Consider the following 22,072-nt stretch of genomic DNA (forward strand, 5'->3'; position numbering starts at 1 on the left):
TTTTTGACGTGGGGGAGAGGGAGGGGAGGTAATGTTTTCATCACTATGAGGACATTGATACATACAGGGGTCAGCTGTGTTATGGGAAAATCTTTGGCCATCTCCTATAGTGTTAACAAACATGAGCGCATCATCAGAACCTAATAGCACTGCCAGCAGACGTGCACAAGTTCAGCAGATGTAGCATTTCCTGAGAATGTCCAAAGGTAGAGGACTGGTTGAAGTAACCTTACCAGTATCTTTGCAAAATGCAGGGGTGATTAATTAATCTGTTGAAACAACTGAGGTTGTAGCATTTATTATATCTTCTGGAGCCTGTGCTCTCAAAAGTATATTTAAATTCAACATCTTTGCATGACCTTTGAGGTAATGCAGCCATATATTCTATAAAAGTGCGGTTGCTAAATGTATACTTTTTGGTCAAAATTGATAGAAAATAATTTATTACAGGAATGTATAGGATGTGTACATGTGCAGGATGTTGAGAGTAATTTCAGTAGCTTTTAAGGTGTCAAATCTAATTTGACCTTTATAAATTATTATTTATAGCTGAAAAGCAGTTTGACCCTTTTTTTTTCTGCTGATATTTTTTAAGCCTTTATTATTTTAGAGTATAAATGAATAAGTAATAGGATGGCAATAAGACACAAGTTTGTGAGGTGGTAATATGATTATAGCTGGTGTTCACAAATGTTTTCAACAATGCTTGAATGCTTTACAAATATTCTCAGTTTAACCTCCCATTAGAGATTGCTGGGTAGGAAGGAATAAAGCAAAAGTAGTTTTAAGAACAACAAACAAGCTAAGATAAATAACTTACCTTTCTGATTCAAATAACAGTATTCAGAGAATTTCATTTGGTGCAACCTAGAGTTTTGACATTATGAGTTCATAGTGGATTATAGGAAATTTTGCAGTGTACCCCTCTCCTCCACTTTCTTAGCCAGATTCTGTGAAAGTCAATTCCCCCATGGATGAATGCTCCTCTACTCCCTCATCTTATGAGTACAGATGGTTTTATTACAAAAATAGCAAAGTTTAACTAGAGTTATGTGAAGACACATAAGCTCTAGAAGCAGAAGACTGCTTGCTGTTGGCCCTGGTAACCACTCTATTCCATTTAAGACGCCTTCACAGCTGGTGAGATTTCACTCTCACACTGTATAACTCCAGTAGCAACTTTGTAGTTCATTTAAAAAAATTATATATGCATTACAGTTGGCCTGATCAAAAGAATGAATTTAATAGGAGGCCAGTATAAGTTTATATGAATAAACTCTTGTGATCGTTATACGGAAAATATAAAATCTAATCTTTATAAACATGCTATGAGGTAAAGGCATATTATCATCTGCATTATACAGAAGGGAAAACTGAGACTTGGTGAGGTTGTGTAACTTAACCATTGCTCAGTTGTCAGGGTATAAACCAAGAATTAAATATAAACTAGTGTACTCTCCTGGAGAGTGTACTACCTCTACTTACCTTTGAAATAGAAGAGGGGATTCATATAGCACCATTCTTCAAACACTTAGATTTATTTTCTCTGTATATTCTTATAAGAAAAGTATTACTAGTGGTTATGGTGAAGAAAAGATGAAAGTAATATTAAATTTAAGTAAGAGTTGGGTCTGAACAAGTGAGGTCCAGGGGGGTGGGGTTCATAATGGAACATCAACTTAGTAAGTAGAATGAAAACACTCAGTATGAAGGTAGCAGGTGACATTCAAGTAGAGATTAAATGGATTACTGTGGTACCCAGATAACCTCACACAACTCTTTTTTTAGTAAAGACATGGTTTTTAGAGTAATTTGCTCATATTAAAGGATATAAAAATAAAATACACTTAGCCTTTGACTTCATTATGTGAATGACTTTATTACATGAAGGTTTTGGTCCTGTGTGCGTCTCCACAGCTTATGTGAGTTTTTGCTTTTGAGTTCTAGTTTAGAAGAACTGGGTTTACTGACCTAGAGACAAACTGTCTCGTGTATAACTTTGGACAGTGAACTTGACCAGTATCCAGGAGTGAGCCTTAGGTGAGCCCTAGACCATTTGATGGAGCTTCATCTTGGGAAGCTATTTGGGAGGGAGAAACAGGACCGGGGTTGGAACAAGGCACAGGACAGATTACTTGCCCTGTCATCCCCAAATTAGGACTCTGATCTGATTTTCCCAGCCACGAAAACAGAAAATCATCTGTTCTTACCTCAGAGACTGTTTATAGATATCTTGAGCATTGATTTTGTTCAATCCACTCATTATTATATATCTTTGGGATCTTTCCACTTCATGTGGATGAGCTACATAGGCATTACAACAAGAAATTATTTTAGCAACGAGCTGCTCCATCTGAGTTTTATTTCTGTAAATTGTGTGGTCTGTTGTGGCCTTCTCCAACAGTTGCTTTAGATAGCACTGCAGAATATCATTAAGTCTTCTCTTCAAAATTGAGTCTTTCAGTGCTTTGAAAGGTTGAGGTAGAGAATTGTAACCTTACATCCCGGTGCCGTTGAGTAAGTTGCAGGATAATGGGACACTGGAATCATTGATCAGTGATGAGCTGTAACTGGCACCAACATTGGAAGCAACACATGGAGAGGGGAGAGATTTGAAAATGTAAGAATTACCTTTTAGAATTCTTTCAGTCCATTGCTACTCACTTTGTTGGACAAACACATTGTTGTAAGGTTCTCAGCAGTGAAAGCAAGCATTGAAAATTCCTATAGGATAGCATTTTAAAATCCGTGGTCTATAGAAAATTATAATTCATGTATATTTAGAGGGGAAGAAAAAACCCAAACAAACCCCAAACATGTTCGGAGACTCATTCCTCTAACCACATACAAACATTTCTAGCCATTACTGTTGAGTGACTTATGAGCACTCCCTTGTGGTTGTTTATTAGAACCACTTGAAATAGCAAAAGAAAAGTGACGGGAAACGTAATTGTCTGTCTTAATGTAACACACCCACAGTTAAAGTGTGTTTACCAGGTAACGCAGTATTGTAAACCACTATCCAATATCAGATTTGATTCTTTGATGGAAAAAAAGTAAGTGAAATAGCTGGTAATTATTTTTGGATTTTAAAATAGACCAGTATCTATAAGAATAAGATGTTTGAACCTAAGGTTTAGGTTATGGTTAAGAATTATAAAATAGTTTATAAGTAATTGTGCCTTAATTACTGAAATATAAGACCTTTTCAAGAACATTTATGGTCGATATCTAGGGAGAGTAAAACTAAAATTGCTTTTGTATATTTCCTAAAGCCTTAGTAAGGTCATGCAAAGTTACACATTCCACAAATATTGTGGGATCTTGAATCTCCTGAACTGAGGGACCGGATTCTCCCCCTCGTCACCCCAGCATTACTTTCTGGAAGGAGTTTCATCAAGCCTCTTGCATAAATCTGGGAGAAAGAGTTCCATATGAGCCAAAATTGCATTTTTTCTAGAATTTTTTTAAACCTTGTAAAAGTTGAGTCACCGGAGTTGCATCCTGATTCACGTTTTCAGATTGTTTTCCACCATTTTGTATATCCTTTTTCTTTATTAGGCAGTAGCAACAGTAACCCGGTTAAACTGACCAAATTTTAAATACCTTCTTTACTTCACACTTGGATTACTTCAGAATTGAAGCATTTCATAATATGACTGATGGACCAGTGTGTGGGGGTGAGGCATGTGCTCCCTGGGGGATACACAAATATGAGGGTCAGAAACAGCCACATGGTGTTGCACATCCACTTTGTGCCCTTTGAGTGCTGGCATTTCCATTTTGATGTCTTGAAGTTAGATTCACATATTGTGAACAGCAGCCCATTGACTGCACACACATGGAATGTCGTATTTCAGATGGAAACCCATACATATGTTACAATGTTTTATGGCAAAATTAGGTTGCTGGTTATCTCCTATTGTGGATAGGTACTCTGGATAGGTACTGTTCTGTCAAATGACTTTGGATTTCATTTTCTACCTTTGAGTAACCGAATTCTAAGACGGCGTACAATAATTCTGAACACAGCAGTAGACGGTTGTGAATTCTGTGAAGAAGCAGATATTTATTGCATGTCTGCCATATGCCAAATCGAAGCTTGTTATTTGTAAAAGACATGTATTTCTCCTTTAATTTTCATAAAAACCTTAAGAGGTATAGGGATGAAGATAACTGACTTTTAGCCATTTTGGTGCCAAGATTCAAATGGAACTGGAGCTAACTTGAACACTCACGTTCTTAATACATTCCAGATGATTTTTAGATTTAGAAAGTCATTACTCATATAAAATTGACTTTAATCTCAATATTGCGAAGAGCTTTGCATAGTACTTGGGACAGTGTAAGATTCAATAAATCTTACGTATTGTTATCTGTCACTCTTGGATGTTTTTCTCCCCCTTGCTCAGTTTTTCTGTTTATTGCCTCTAGAACATTATTATTATTATTATTATCGAATTCTTGCAGTTTCACGTTAATATAATAGGAGGGAGAAGAAAGCAAAAATTGAGCAAATACAAAAACAAAAGAGAAAATGAAGAAATAGAACTAGGAAATAATACTTGTTTTTAATGATCACATTTGATGTATCTCCTCAGGTTTTGTTTTATTCCCAGGTCATATTTACGTAACAGCAACATAAGGCTTTTGACACAAATTTAAACTATTGGATATGAATGTGGGTGCCAGTGTCTTAATATATGGATCCACGTATCTGTCCCTTTTCCTAATCCTTTCCCATCCCAATAAAAAACATTTCATTCATATTAATTAATTCCACCATTTTGAGGTGGGATATTCTGCCAAAGTAGTTCTTTGAGTCTTCCCATGGCATCAAACGCAATAGTTCCAACGTGAAATTGTCTTACATCCTTCTCCACCAAACATACTCCCTACCGTATTTTTTACCCTAGTTCTTAAGGTGATGCCTAAGTGCTATTGCCTGAGGCAGAAACCTTATGTCACTTTTGATTCCTCTCCTTCTGGGTTTTTTTTATGTTTTCCAAAAAAACCGTCTCTTCAGTTCCCTGCTACCCATCTGCCAATTCTTCTGGCATATTTTGTCTTCATGTCTTCATTTTCAAAATATCCCACATATTATACTGCCTTCCTAGAACAAGTTTTTGTAACATTATAAAGACTCCTCTGTTTAGAAGCCAACAGTCATTCCATGTTCAGGCTGCTTTGCCTGGATTATGTGTATAATTCAGCTTTTCCTTACTTATTCCACTTGAGTTTCCTACTAATACCATATACTCTTTTCTCCAATTAGATAATGTTTGTATTAGTTAATAATAATAATAATAATAATAGTAATATATATTCTATGGAGTCTATGTGCCAGAACTGTTCGTCATGCTTCACATTCATTCTGCTAATCCCATTTTTAAAAAGTTAAATGAGGACCTGTAACATGATCAGTATAGTTGCAATCGTGATTGATTCTCAATGAGAGGATTTCTGCACTCCACTCCCCTTTCTCACGTTCCATGCTCAGTTCTACCCTCTTCCCTTTAGCCATGGTATTCCCTTTTCTGAGAATATCTTTTCTCTTCGGTGTATCCAATTCATATGCACTACCCAAATACTATCTTGACTCATTTAGTTCTCATGGAGCTTTCCCGTTGTTAAAATCCCAATGTATTTATAAGGAGTTTGGCATAGTTTATCATGTAACTTCTCAATGTAATCAGTTTTGTCTTTTCGCTTTTTCCAAAATGTTTACCAGTGCTTTACGAGCTTCAAATATTTGTTGAATAAACACATTTTCCCCCTTCCCAATTAGATATTAAATTTCTGGAAGGTGATAGCCCATGCCTTAATTTTTCCCCTTCCCCACAGATCTCAGCAGTGTGCTTGGCACGTGTATTAATACCTAGTAATTACACGTGGTAGAGTCAAAAGCGTCTGTCTTGGGGGACTTTCATGGGAAAATATCTCCTCATAATGTGCATGCATGTAGATGCACTTCAACCGAAGAGGAACACAGTAGATTCAGCTATATTATAGAAATGTATTAAGTAGGTAAAACACAGAATGAGATTCATTATCTATGTTTATTTGGAGATATGAACAACTATAGATTTTGGGCACTTACTGTATGTAAGGCACTGAGCTAAGTGTTTTTATTCATTATCTTAGTTCTTAGAACCAAGTTGTTGGGTAGATGATACAGCTGATGCTATATCAGCATGGTTAAAGAGCAGCTTGTACTCCACGGAACCGTGTTTAAACCCAGGTATCTTTTATTTTAAATGTGTGTACTTAAGCGCTATACTGCACACCATCTTAGTCAGCCTCATTGTTGGGGTTTTCACCACTGGAGAACTCTCCCTGTTTCAGTTCACTAACTTTAAATACATTAGATCATACTTGTTTCCAGCATAAACATTCAGTAAATGTTAGCCTTTATTTTTGCTGTTTTTCCAAATTACGCTGAAGTGTTCCTGACACGGTCTTTCCTCTTATGTAAATTTAACTTTAAAGGCAGCATCAGCTATTTATTATGTCTGTAAAATCTGGATATTTATGTGTGTGGTTATGTGTTTTGGGGCTTTCGTGAGGGCAAAGACGATTTAGAGAGTGAGGATGAAAAGTGAGCTATTTTGCTACTGTTTCCAATCATCTCTGTAGTAAAAGGCCTGAGCAGTGTATCTGGAGGGATGCCTGTCCAGGCTCACAAATGGGAACAAGGTGATGGATGTCATAGGTATCAAGACCTCTCAGTGTCTTGGAAAGAATTGTAAAGATGGATCTACTTTGTAGGTTTTCACAACACAGGATTTTAGGTCCTGTTTTTAAGATCCATCATCTCATTTTCCTGCTAATTGGAGAATGACTGAATCATGAAAGGCATTAACACTCTAGTTTTTATTTTTGCGTATGGAATTTAAGAAGTAGAACTTGACTAGAAAATAACTCGTGAAAATAAGGGAAAGTAAAACCCTTTATTAAAATTTTGATGTAGTTTCAGACTTACAGAAAACTTACAAGAATAATATAAGGAACTCCTATATAGAGCATTTAACCTCTTTTAAAATAGAGTAATATATTTTTAACATAGGTTTTCCTTCATTTTAGCATTTGCTAATTATATATTGATCACGTTAATACAATGGTAGAATCAATCACAAATTTTTTTAACTGGGATAAAGCTTGTATCCCTCAAGCTTTATTGAGATATAATTCACATATGATGTTGTGTAAGTTTAAGGTGTACAACATGTTGATTTAATACATTATGTATTGCAAAATGATTACCCCCATGGCATTGGCTAGTACCTCCATCCTGTCACATAATCACCACGTATTTTTGTGGTGAGAAAATTTAAGATCCTACGTTTAATTTTAGTGCTTTCTAAAGGATTTTTAAAATCAAGATTTCCTTCCAACATAATATTACCCTTAGAAATGTCTGTCCCCTTGCATGCAGTCCCTGGCCCCGTACTTAGAACCCTCTTAAATATTTTTACAGATGCTTATTAAAAGATTCATGTGTTTTAAAATTTTAAGTAAATCCCAGTTTGGAGTTGGGCTAAAATACTATTCATTGAAAAGAAATCAGATACTATTTTAGTAGGTCTGGAAATATGAGAACGTTAAGGCAAATCCCAAATGTAAGGGTTCTAATTAAATAGGGGAAAAAATGAGCCCGATTTTACTTTGCAGCTCTAGAATTGCAACATTCTAGTGGCAAATTGGAAGAGCTTTTATATAGTTCTATTTTAAAATGATGCTTAAACTGACTACATTAAAACTGTAATTGAAGGTATTTGTAAATTTAATATCCGATATGCTATTTCTTAGTTATATCTTTGAATATTTAAATTTCTCATTCTAACTAAGATCTTACCACGTGCACTTGTTTTCAGATTATTCACACTGTTAGGATCAAGTGACATAATTTGTGAGAACAACTTAATTATAAAGTAGAAAAAGACTGTACAAAATGCGAGGTATTTTTATTTCATTTATAGAAGCAAACAAGAGAACAAAAGCTGTTTCCTTTTATCAATATTTGCATGAAATTATGCAGAATATAATGTATTTCCATTTTTCATTTCAGATTCAAAACGCTAACGATGTGTTAATTGCGCCACTTGAGAAATTTCGAAAAGAGCAGATAGGTGCAGCAAAAGTAAGTGTTACATTTTATTCTTCTCTAGGTATTCTCCCGATAATTAAAGATGACATGATTTTAGATGTTAACATTTTTGAAATTAGAATGACCTTTTAAAAAATTCTGCACGTCATTTTTAACTTTTGCACAGAGCCTATTACAAAGCCTGGAATTCTTTTAAACATAAAAGATATTATATTTCTACTGAATAGAGAAAAAGTCACCATGTTATAAGTGAGCTCCTCCTATCCCAACCATTGTAGGAAATTAACTATTTTAAAGGGTGTGAAATTATGGTAAAATTATGAGCTTTGTTCCTAATACCTATAAAATAAAAATTAGGCACAGGATATATTAAAGGTTTAGGTAGTAATTAGAACTTTTATTTTTTGCGTTTTTAAGTTATTAATAAAAACTTATTTGTGGAAAAACTTTACAGAATGTTTGTCAAGACTTTGCCTTAATATTTGATTACATACCAATTAAAATTTCCCTGAGCCTAATATTTTCTGAAATGTACCTGCATCCTCTTTCTTAGTACTGCATTTTAACTACCTGCACAACATGATGTAAGCACCTAAAATTTAGGATCTCCAAATCAAAACTCATCATCTTCCATCCTTTCTGTTTTGGTTTTCTATTTAGTCAATGGCATACCCCACCCCTGTTCGCGTGGTGTTACCCATCATTCTGCAGAATTATTTTTCCTCCTTTCCTCCTTCTCTTCTGTCTGAAATACTGAAAATAGCTCTTCCGTGTGAAATACTGAAAATAGCTGACTGCTTGGTCTCCACACTCTCATCCTAATCTGTTCACACAGTTTTCCCATCTTTGATTGTCATCAGTGGCAAAACCTTCATTGGTTCTCCGAGGGAGAGACAGTTTAATCCTGGTGATGAAAGCTTCCCACCTTGTGGCCATTTCCTACATTTCAGTGTACTTCCCTCATCAGGCACGATTGTCTGTCTGCTCATCAGTCTCTGTATATACCCTGACTCTATCCATGGCTGGGCCCAGACTTTTCCCTCGCTCTAGAATATTTCTTATCCTTCACTTGTTGAAGTCTTGCTCGGTCTCCATGGCTTATATCCCACCAAAAAGAAGCCTTCCTTATATAGGCCTTTCCTCATACATTTGCTCCCTTTCCAGAATTGATTTTTTTTTTCTTCTCTCAAAATCAAGTAGTCCTTATGCTTATTTCCTGTACAGAGCTATCACACTCTGCTTTGAATTAATTTTATGTACATTTCTCCATAAATATGAGCAATTATTAAGTTAGAGACTAAGCCAGGATCTTCTTTGTGTTAATTAATTCAGCAAATATTTATCAGTGTCACGACGGCCTACTTGTGGCGATCATGGTGTTTAAGATGAAAGGATACAAATATAAATAAGACACATGCTTCCTGCATGTGTGTCCCTTATTATCTTTTGTGGAAAACAGACAGCAAAGTAAGTACAAATGCACTGAGAATATTGATGCAAAAAGCGCAGGATGCTTCAAGAGAGTATAATTAACGGAACTGGCTTTGTCCTGAGAACCAGGAAACACCTTCTCGAGGAGGTATTGTTTAAGCAGAGAAATAAATGATGAGAAAGAAATAGCTAGAGATTAGGATATTATAAGGGTGGCAAGTAAAGAACTTCCATACATTCCCAAAGAAGGAACAGAGTGGGTGTGAGTAAAGGCCTTGAAGAAGGAAAGAGCCCGGCATTTTAAAGGAAAAAGATCTAATGTGTTTGGAATATAGAGGACCGTGGCGATGAAGGACACGTGTACAGGTTTATTAATGGTTTACAGTATTTTATTCCTTATTCTAACGGCACTGATAAGCCAAAGAAAAGTTGTATGTAGAGGAGTGATGCTATTTGCTTTTTAAAATATCACTGTAGTTGCATGTCATGCATGGATTGGAGGAGGCTAAGCTGCTTTCACGAAAACCAGTTTGGGGGTTATAGGATCATGGCTTTAGATTCAGAAGGTGATTGTGGCTATGGAGACAAAGGGCTGTATTTTGGAGGTAAAATGGAAAGAAGTAGGAAATGGGTTTAATACTGGGAAGTGAGGAACAGGACATTTCAGAGATGACTCCCTGGGTTCTGGATTGCACAATTGGGTGTTTTTGGAGCCACTTCGTGCGATAGGCAACAATGTATGTTTGGATGGCAAAGATGGTGAGTTTAGCTTTTAGACGTAATGAATTTGAGATTCTTTCAAAACATTCAAGTGGAGATGTTGAGTTGGCAGGTGTGTAATCCGATCTGAATTTAAAAGTACATCTTTGTACTCTGTACTTTGGAGATTATTGTTCTCTGGTTGGTAATGAAAATTCTGGGGCAGAAGATTGGATCCTGCTGGGAAAGAGTAGAGTGAGAAGAGGACCTAGGTCCTATATAATCTGAGAACTCTCAACATTTAATGTTTGGGGAGAGAAAAACAAGACAGGTAAAGAGACTGAGAAGGGAGGGGCAGAAGAAGAAAGAAAAAAACAAGAGTGTGGTATTTCCGAGCAAGGAAGAGTCTTTTCAAGAATCAAAATAGCTGAACTTTATTGGCATCTATATTGTAGGGGTTTTCACTGTTACATCTGTAACCTAATTAAATCCTCAAGTCATCCTGTGAGATGAGTACCTGCTTTACAATGAGGAAAATGATGAGTGAGCGGCACCAGATTACAGAGCTGGGAAGTCATGCTGTGGAGCTGAAATCACGCTATTTTACTTCACAGCCTTGATAATAATATTTCACTTCATCAAAGATATTTTTATAAAATTAGAGAGCTTTGTGAAAAATTCTTTCTCTAGTATAGGAGATTCCAAGTTTTCTGGCGCATCTAAATAGTAAATTTCACCTGTGTGTGGATTATTCTTATTTGAAGGTTTAGATTAGCTACAGCTGCAGTAGTATGAGCATCCATACCCATTTATTTTATTTTTTAAATATCTCAATTGCTGGACAGACCAACTGAGAGCATACCACAGTGTACTATGCCTTGGCCTGCTCATTGGGAGGTTAAACTGTGGCCAAATGAAATCTGAGCATAAAGATTATTGCACTTCGTGTTTTGGTGGTGATGATTCTGCGTATTTTATCTGCCTGATGCTCTTAATAAATTTTTTCTAAGCTGCTAAGTCATTCTTATTTAGTAAAGTGCATGAAAAACAGGCATTCTCTTCTGAAATATACATATGGGTCAGTTTTCTTTTGTTACTGCAGAAACGTCTTGATAGGAATAAATATTCTTTTTTCTACTACTTTACTCTTTGTTTCACTTAGGCATTTTCTTACTTGGTAAATAAAGTTAATTCTACAAATGACACTCTGCTGCTTTTCACAGTCTTTATAGTAGCGATTTCCCACAAGCGTGTTCAGGCTGAAGAGCCAGCTGGAAGGCAGGCGTGTCTGTTAAGTGTAGAATCTTCCACTGCAGTCAGCAGCCCCCTTAGACTGGTCCAAGTGGAAAATGCTGAGTCAAAGTGGCCCTCTCCTCCGAAGCAGATGATCCTATTTAACTGGAGTGGATAAAGTCCATGGACCACAAACATTTCCTTTGTAGTGTATTCCATGGAGCTTTGAGACACCTGATACTTGGCTGTGCAGTGGGAGGCCCTGAGTGAGTTATAGTTGTGGGAGAAAGCAGCGTGCCTCTGTGAGAGGCATTAGGAAAGGTGAATGATGAGGTCAGTGAACCCGGGGCAGAGGAAGTGGGTCCTGCTTTTTGAATAGATGGGTCCTGCTTTTCAAGATTAGAAGAATTATCTATAAACAGTTGTCAAGAATGTATTTATTTAAAGGTTCTTAGCCCAATATATATGCAACATGGAATTGTGTTGCAGGCCTGGCATATTATATGTGTCAGAGTGTAGAATTGAATGTTTGCGTTTCTTTAATTTGTCTCCTAATACACTGCTGATTTAAATTCTAGACATGCGTGGAAGTAGGTATTCAGAATTATTAATGCCAACTAGAATTTCCAAAATATACATATATAGAGAGAGTAGCATTATTATGGAGCAAGGTGAATTATCACTTGTTCCCACAGTTTTGTATAAATTGACAATTACGTTTCATTGATGATGTTGGAAATCTCCTGCTTGCCCCCAGAGAGAATCAGTTATAAGTCGTATCTGCACTTTCCACACTTGTTCCTACATAAACTGTTGCACTCCAAAATATAGGTAGAACTCCATATCTGATTTCCCAATTAAACACAAATACATTGTGGGGAAATTACGTGTGTGTGTGTGTGTGTGTGTGTGTGTGTCTAAAAATATATACATACCAAACTATTAGATATTTTAAGAGATGGAACTGATTTTCAGGAGGCTAAGGACTCATTTTCCACATGTGAACAGACTGAAGAGGTATTTGGTGGCACAGTGAGGGCTAGAATGCAATTCTTCACAGACAATGTCGATGTAAGAACGTCCAAGCCTATCAAGAATTTTTATATGAGTCTATTTGAGCCAAACTGATGACATGCCGGGAAGCAAGATCTCACATCTCCCCAGAATGACAGTCTGAAGTTTCTTTTATGCATTTGGTATTGACGGAATGTAAGGAAGATCACATAAATATGGGAGAAAGCAAGGCAGGGAAATCTCTATGATTGGACTGCAGTATAGTTAACAAGATTATGTGCTCTCCTGAGGGTGGTTACACTTTGGAGGGGTCTGAAAAAGAAGCATTTCAAAGGTGTGTTAACCTTGATGTACAAAACCAATGGATGGGGCTTTCTTAAGACAAAGAGAACCTTTTTATAGGCCAGGGGTATGACTGCCCACCATGACCGGCCCAGTGACATAGTTATGACCAGATCACCCTCTGAGGTTACTTTCGGTCAGATTTATTATAGAGCCCTTTTTTATCGACAGCAGCAGGATTTCAACTCCGCCAGGCTGCATTTTAGAATACTCTTTATGAGATTTTATTTTCTTTACATTTCACAAACTAATCATTTAGTGTGAAATACCTTAATTATAAAAATGTTTCAAATACGTCCAAATTTGCCCACTTTGAATCAAGTGTAATTAATATATTTCTCTTGATTTAAAAATTCCCAGCACACAGTAGGCACTTAATACTGACTGGTTTCATTAGAGATGAAAGAGACTTGAGAAATACTGCCCACAAAAGTTAAAAGATACATTTTTATTTCAATGGGAACTATTTTCAAGACTGGTTTTCATTTTTAATTAGACCTTGATAGAAATCATATGAACGTTCCTCTGTGGTTTTAATACAAAAATAAACAATATACTATTAGTCATTTCAAAATAGAACTTGTTTTTGTTTTTGTTTTCACATTGATTTCATATTGAAAACTGTAATGGAACCTGATAATTCTTGTCTCTTTGTTCTGTCTGTAGTAGATTTGGTTCTGTCTCTGAACTTTTGTTTATTATTTTTAAATGTTCCTTGTCATGTAATTATTTTAGCATTCAGCATCTAAAAAAAAAAGTATGGAGAATTGTCATGATTCATTCCTGTTATAGCCTTAGCTTTTCTTCATGTGAAAAATGTCTGCACTGTAATTTGTTGTCTCAAATATTCATGTGGCTTACAGAATCTAGGATTACGGATGCTTTACTTACTCCAAGTTGTAAACTTTTTGCCACTGGACAGAGTTTTTCATCTAATTTAATGGATAATACTTTGGACTCATGATGAGAACAATCCGAAATAACATGGTTTACAGGATCAGAGTGTGGATTTAGGTCACCTTGCTTTTCTTCCTGTTGTCAACAGGTTTTACAGAGAATAGTCAGGATTGGTTTTTCATGTCCTGCTGGTGGCCACTGAGTTTCTGTCTCCTGGATAGATCTTCTCTGGCAAGGACTATTTGGGACTGAATTTTCTGGGCAAACTATAAACCATTTAATAGCGGCTTTGAAACTACTTACAATTCCCTTTATTGCACCTCTTGTCAGTGAAACCTATTGTGTTACATAGGGGTATAGAATTACCAATTTTTGTTCTTGGATTTTTTTTTTCTTAACATTACCCTTTTTAATACTTAAACAGATACTGCCCTAAGCACTTTCCATGTAAACTCATTTAATTCTCACAACCAACCTGTTAGATAAAAAAATTGTTCAAAACTCATTTTATACATAAAGAAACGGAGGTGCGGAGAAGTTATGTAAATGGGCTGAGGTCATGTAACTTGTAGGGAGTAGAGTCAGATTTTAAGTGGAAATGAGATAAAGCCTATACGGTTCTTGAGTAGCATCAGCAGATGTTTGATGCTCAAGTAGTAGTAATTCTTTCTTTATTCTCAAAGAAGGAAAATTGTCTGGTTAGCTCATGTGGAGAGCCAGGGTAGTGTCTTATTTAACAGCAAGTTCTATAGAGTTATACAAACTTGAGATCAAAATCTGGCGCTTAATACTTACAGGAAATGTGAACTTGGGTAAATTAATAATCTCTTTAAAGCCTTTGTTTCCCCATCTGAAAAGTGAAGAAAATAATAGATTATAGGATTGCTATGATAGCGTAATTTGACATTTCCTATAAATTGCTTAGCATAATTTCTTCCACATAGTAAGCACCAATATGTTAATTGCTTTTACTTTGTAATTAATAATAATTATTGCTATTATGTACTTTGTTAGCCGGTAGTAACCGAAATATTGCAGTAAAACTAAGGTCATTGTTCACGTAGGTTAGTTTGTCTTATTTTGTTCCATGGACAGAGAGAGGCAAATCAGAGTTGACTGTTAAATACTGATAAAGTGTGGGTCACAGGACGACAAAGCCAGAGGGCCTTAGATGGACATTACTTGTAATTAATAACACTATACAATTTATGGGCCACGATTACTTATAACAGTCTTACAAAGTAGAAAGTATTATCATTTTCAGATGACTAGCCTGAGACCAGAAACATCAAGTAACATTGCCCACAACCCACTGGTGCTCCTGTGTTTTAGCTGGGACTCAAATCCACGCCTTCTGGCACCTAAGTCAGTAATTTTGGCACCATGCCACACCTGCCTCCATCGTGCTCATTTAAACCCTTTTGTATGGTGTGTTATCACCATCCTCACAACATCCTTATGGGGTGAGTATCAGCCCCGGGGGACCCTATTGCCACTCCACTCAATAGTAGTCTCTGTACTTGACAGGTAGCACCATTCAGTGTCTTTTCGCATTTCAAAAATTCCAAGTATCATGTTTTTGTGTCCATTTCAGAGCTTGCCTATCGTAGAAAAAGCCGGGTGTCCCGTAGAGTTAGAATTCTAGATAGGGACATGACCCGAAAGTCATTCTGCTAAATAATTTAGGTCAATATAATAATGTGTTCAGTGTGTATGTGTGTTACATACATATATAGGTTATTCTGACTACTAAATGGCTGCTGTGTGCTCAGATAGGAGGATAATAAGCTCTTATGTTCTAACTTGATTATAATAGATTATAGATAAGATTATCACTATTTACATTCCCAATTATTCTTATGTTGATATCTGAAGGCCAATAATTAGGAAACATTTTAAGTTTCCCCACAACCTGTATTTTTACAAAAGATCCTTATGCTAATTTTTTAGGTCAAATACACAGTTTTAAAAAGATTAATGCAATTTATAATGTGCCATACATAAATAGTAATTGATAAAATGCAGTGTAGTCTCAATATTGTCATTGATGAAATCAGTACCAAGAGATCTTGAGAGTGAAACCTTGCTATACACTAAGATTTTTTTTCGTTCTTCAGTGGTCAGCCTTCTTGCATGAGAATCAAGACTTTTCCCTCAGAATGAAGTCTTTTCTGTAGCAAATCCAGTTACTTAGAGTTAACCTGGTGGAAGGAGATACTCCAATTAACTGATGAAAATTTTCTAGGTCTCTTTCTTTCAATATGGACAACAGCGAGGCATTCAGAAGCTCCTCTTGGAGCATGTCCACAGAGCAAAATTTCCCATGTGAACTTTATATCTTCTCTAGGAAACAAGGTGGTTTCCTTGATTGAAGAGTTAGTGATTTTGTTCGTAGACACATTCTTTCCTCTACCACATCTACTGGCTGCCCTACTGAGAATTGGCTACATGATAGTTTATGCTTCTAAATGCGTTTCATGATATGTACTTTGGCACTGAGCACTGCTATATACATTGCTATTTTTACTAACACCTTCTTTGTGCAAGATCACACGGTCTTTTCTGTGGTCCTAGTAGTGGTTGGGAATCTATTAGTGATTTCTGTTTTTCAAATTTAAATGTTTAGAAATGTTCTATAATACGTAGGAGACTTCATATTGAATTCTGTGGAACGCTCAAACAAGAACACAATAAAATTGGAAACATTTTATTTTGCATTTACATTTTAGTATTCAAAGCACGTTGCAGATACATACAGGAGTACATTTCAAGTATCAGGAATAGGTGGGTTTATAATACGCATCATTTGATGTTATGTTAACCGTGGAGCTCTGATAAAATAGCTACTGTCAGTGAATGCGCCATATTGTAATAGTTGCTTGTTTGTTGAGAAAACATGCAAAAATATCGTTTATTATCAGGGTGATCTAGGAAAGAAGAAGGATTTTCCAAACCATTTTTATAGAATACTAATTTTTTCACCTTATAATCTATTCTTTGAGGTTGTTGAAAATGAATTATGCCAACATTTGAATTTTAATGGAGTTTTATTAGGCTGTTCCTATTGCTTTCACCTATATTTTATGTGTATCAAATTTGAATTAAGACATTGTAATACACAGTAAAGTAAGTGGAAACTCTATAAAGAATCAGTATTTAGGAAATATACAGATTTAAAAACTAAATTATGAAGAACTTCAGACTACTTTCCCTATAAAATTAACTAAAACTTTTTGTTACATCTGAAATACACAAATGTTCTAATCCATAAAAATAAATAAATAAAAATGTATGGAGCACCCAATATCAAAAGTTGCCAGGGTCAGTATTTGTCAGGAAGGGTCTGCATTTGCTGAACATCCCTGTTACATTTAGTTATTCTTGCTATGACATTGTTTAAACTTACCAAACTCTTGTTTTTCTATAAACAGCTTCAATTTTTCATTGTTCTTGTTAAAAGTTAGCAGTGAAAACAACATGTAGCCCCAGGTGTATGGTTGCTACAACAAACTGACCTGTCTTGGTTAGTTTGCCTGACCAGGACAGGCAAACTGTAGGCTAAATCTAGCCAGCTGCTTGCTTTGGTGTGGCCCATGAACTGGGAATGTTTTTTACATTTTTAAACGGTTTAACAAATTAAAAGTAGAATAATATTTTGTGACATATAAAAATTATGTGATATTCAGATTTCAGTACCTGTAAATAAAGTTTTATTAGAACACAACATCGCTCACATACATAAATGTTTTCTGTGGCAGCGCTCATATTACAACAGCAGAGTTGGGTAGTTGTATTGGAGACTACGTGGCCCACAAAGCATGAAATATTTACAATCTGACCCTTGCAGAGAACATTTTGCAAACCCCTGGTCAAAGGCCTGAACAAATTGAATTTTTCACCTCCTGCAGTCTTGTATGTATTCATGCAAATAGGACCTTTTCTGATATTACAGACAATAATGAGAGTTTGATTGTGCTTCCTATATTGGAAAACCACAGAATTTATAATAAGATTAAGTTGGACGTGATCTTGAAGATTAGTAGCTGAAAGTCATATTTGTAACATAAACACCCCAGTTTTTTATTTCAGGTTTATCTATCTTCATGGACATCTTTTACTCCTGAAGCCAAATACTATTCTCAGTTTAGGGCTATGGTTTTGCGTACAAGCCATATAGAAGAAGATGAAGAATCATTTTTACCTCTTCCGTAGAACGTATTTCAGTATTTAAGAGAAGGCCAAGTAAAAACCACTTTAGAATTGCATGCTTTTGTTAGGTTTCAAATCACAACATGTACTGCTAAATATAGTGGACAACCCAACAGTGTTTGTTACTTTAAGTAAGAATGTGGGATATCTCATCACATATTTAACTTTCTTTTGTCTGTGTGCACCGTTTCTACACTATAAAAAGTCAATAATGGAAAAAAATTACGGTGTTTTTTGGGGATTGTGTAGATGAGATGACTCATTTGTTAACCAAAATTAGTGGATTTGTGGATGTTTGGATAGACTTAGTGCTAGATAACAAGAAGTATATTTGAAGCTGGACAAATGTATTGAGAGAAATAAGGTAGGGTTTGCCATTTTTATTCACAGTAGTAAACATCTCTCACTGACTTTATTAATAGGTTTTGCTTAATACAGCTTCTCACTGTTCTATCGTTACAGTAGATTTTGCATCATTCTCTTCTTTTATACCCTCAGTCTTAATACGAACCCAAACTGAAACTCTCTGGAGACCATGCAGCCCACACTTGCACTGAGAGCCTGGTGATTTACTAACTCTGAGTTAGAGAGATGACCTCTGCAATTATGTAGAAAATCCAGTGAGAAGTGAAGTGAGCTCACTGCAGAAAGATTTCAAGCATTGAAAAAACTTACCTTATTTGGTAAATGTGGTTAACTGGTCACAGCTGGTAATGCTGGTGAGCTCATTGTGAGATGTATTTTCTCTTTAAGCCAAATTTTTCTATTTTTTATCCGTTAGAATTAATGTTAAATGGTATTCGTTTAGATTTTCTTGATGTGCCATGGACTAAATCAAATCTGAAAGAACAGTGTTCCATTTTGTAAATTAAAGCTCAAATGCATTAACACTTTAAAAACTTTCCGTATCTTTTCTAGTCTGTTATGTTGTTTACCATACTTAGCCTTTGGGGAATTTTGGGTTTTATTTATGCCTTGAAGAACAAGACTCTGTTGGGAAGCAAATTCATGCTCACTTTTTGTCTTTAATATATCTGTACTGTACTTTAATAGATCTTTATATAAATATATAAGTTTACTCTGTACATTAGAATTTTAGGGCAGACTCTATTAGTTAGATTTCCTTTAATTACCAAGTGGAACTGCATGTTGTCGATGAAAGAATGTCCAAATCTATAGGAAAATTTTATGAGTTTATTTGAGCCAAGTTTTGAGGATATACCCGGAAGCAAGATGTCCACGGATTGTGAAAATGCCCTGGAGAATGGCCATTTTGCAGTTCATTATATACACTTAGGATCAAAGAAGAAAACGTTTGTAAGGGAGGTACATGAAGTCTGTTGATGGATTGTGGAGGCAGGAAAAAGCAAAGTGGAGAAGTCTCTAGAATTGGCTAAAAAGCAAAATGGAGACACACTTCTTTCACATTGGTGGGTACAGGATAGTTAATATTTACAGTAAATAGAGATGTTATATGAGCAACAAGATAACAACGAGGGGTTCTGTGGTCTTGTGCTCTGGTGGTCTAATGCCAGTGGTTGTGCCTCCAAGGGGTTTGGAAAAGAAAATTACTGACATTTCAAAGGTATGTTCTCCTAGATGCATAAGAACAGTGGACCGAGCTCATTTAAGGTAAAGTTTGACCTTTGCTAAGGAAGATGTAGACCTGGGACGTGACTACCTGCCGAGGCCTGCCCAGTTAGGAATTTATGATCAGACTATGCTCACTGAGCTGGTCAGCCTGTCCCGTAGACCCCTGAGCTTTCCAGAGCTCCTTTTCCATTCACAATGTCTAGAAAATAAAAGACTGCAGCTTCTCCTGGATTCTCCTTAATATTCCTGGCTCAGAGTCCTCCTGAAGTTTAGCTTGTTCCACAGTCAGTTGTTTTTGAAGAAAAAGCACAGGCTTTTGTGTCATACAGGCCTTGGTTTGATTCCTGGCTCTGCCCTTTGTGATGACTTCAGGACAGTTTCTTAACTTTCATTATAATACAAAGTGATCTGTAGCCTTCCCAGGATTTGTGAGAGTTAATAAAGGGGGTGCCAAAAAATGTATACACATTTTAAGAAAACGAAAAACTGTATTACAGTTATTATACTCAGTATATACCGTTAACAAAAAATGAACACAAGTCATGAGTATATGTTTTTTGGCACCCCTGGTATATGTGTGTGAAAGTGCCTAGTACAAAACTGATACTTAATAAGTGTCAATTTTCCATTCATTCTATTCTAGCAGTGGACTAATTCCAGCATTTCCTTGGCCCTATTTTCAACTGTCTCCTTTCTGATTATATTTCTGTAACCTGGGTGATCCTCTCATCTCTTGTGGTCAGTTTACCATGTGGTAACAGGAGAGAAAAGGTTCTCCGCATTCTTAATCATTCAAAATGAAATCCAGCAGCTTCAACTAGGAGCTTATTAAAAACGCAGAATCTTTGGTCCAATACCAGACTTACCGAATTAGTATCTTCATTTTCATAAGATATCTATTAATTTAGATGCACAATAAAATTTGAAAAGCACTGCTCTGTATCATTTTTTTGGGGGGATCCACAGCTCTGAAGATTGTGGTCCTCTCCCTAAGGGGGATCATCCCTGGATTTTGACGTAGTTGAATGACATCAGAGAGGTAACCCATGAGAGAATGGTGAAAGAAATATTTCTCTCCCCTTCTGTGCTTCACTGTCAGTCAGTTCCCCACATATGTGAACTTCTCTGCCTGTACCCCCATCTTCTCTGTCTGGATTGTCATTGTAAACTCCTTTAGAAAATGACATTCTGTTTTGTTTAGTTTTGTTTTGGTATTGATAGTAAGTGCTCATCAGTGTTGCTGTGGGTTTTTTTCCTGGGATAGAAGATGGCAGAATTTGGTAACACCATTCCTTTTTGTCTGATTCCCATCTGTCACCCTCAGCTCCTCAATTTACATCCCCTACTTTGCCACTTCTATCCTTATTAGGCTTTGAGGTGGTGCCTTCTGCTTGGGGTTAATTTCTCTCCTCTTACCATGGCTATACTATAGGAGCTTTTCCTCCCTGACTTTCCTATGTGTTGCAAATCACCTCTTCCTCCTCTCTTCTAGCTTCTCCACTATATGTTTCCTTCCTGTCTCTTTCCTGTCTGTCCTCATGGTTTTAGGTTAGCAAGTCATTTGGCAAAAGGATTAAAATCTGAAACAAAAATCTTCGGTCTCAAATTGTAAGACCACTTCTTAGCCCAGGATCTGTGGGCAGTCGCTGAATCCTTATCTCACTCAGCTTACAGCCTTTGAGATGGGCTACCCTATATCCCTGAAAATAAGAACCAGCTGGACAAGCAGCTCTAATGCATCTTTTGGAGCAAAAATTAATGTAAGACCTGGTATTATATTATATTATATTTATTATCTTGTATTGTATTATATTAATATATTATACCCTGTCTTATAGTAAAATAAGACTGGCTCTTATATTAATTTTTGCTCCAAAAGATGTAGTAGAGCTGATTGTCCGGCTAGGTCTTACTTTCGGGGAAACACAATATAATTTATCTTTTTCCGTGCCTATTTTCATTTCTCAACAGAGCTCCTGGAAGACAGATTCTTTATTTATTTTGATATCCCCAGTGCCTAGCACAGAGCCACACAGTTTAAATGCTGGTATTGATATATTGTATCTGTTTGCTTATTAATAGCAAAATTCTGAAGACTGAAGAAGCTGGATGCTTGATTTGGGAAACTGCATAGAGAAGATTGTTAATGAAAATACTTATTCAGACTAGAAGAAGGGACAGGCTTGCTTACTTATTGGGGTCTATAAAGTAGGAAGGGTAAGGACCCTCTGTGAGTCTTCTGGGGTACTTGAATAACCCCAGAGGTGAGTATGGTTCTCAGACTACAGTATTTTTTAGAGGATAATATTCAGGGTACTTAGTCATGTCTGGACAATACGGAACATTTTGATGCTAATCATTTAATAGTTGTGAAAACAGTTTGTGCATGGTTTTCCTTCTTAGAATTCATCTTATGAATAATGGTATCTTAGTCATAATTAGAATGAGAAGTCAGACGGTAGACAGTTTCATTTCTGTACGCCCCCTTTCATTTATTTACTTATACTTTGTGGTTTTGCCATTATGTGTGGTCTTTTTGTTGCGTCC

The 22,072-nt window shown here is 36.2% G+C and overlaps 1 protein-coding gene across 1 annotated transcript in view; it reads left to right on the forward strand.

The window, feature by feature from the left end:
• Positions 1–22,072, forward strand: part of ARHGAP42 (Rho GTPase activating protein 42) — a 251,311-nt gene that overhangs the window by 135,323 nt on the left and 93,916 nt on the right. The window contains exon 4 of the mRNA XM_033121252.1: positions 8,069–8,140. Coding sequence (XP_032977143.1) covers positions 8,069–8,140 — 72 coding nt within the window. The remainder of the gene's footprint in view (positions 1–8,068; positions 8,141–22,072) is intronic.

This window comes from Rhinolophus ferrumequinum, chromosome 11, assembly GCF_004115265.2.
Source record: "Rhinolophus ferrumequinum isolate MPI-CBG mRhiFer1 chromosome 11, mRhiFer1_v1.p, whole genome shotgun sequence".
Lineage (NCBI taxonomy): Eukaryota > Metazoa > Chordata > Mammalia > Chiroptera > Rhinolophidae > Rhinolophus > Rhinolophus ferrumequinum.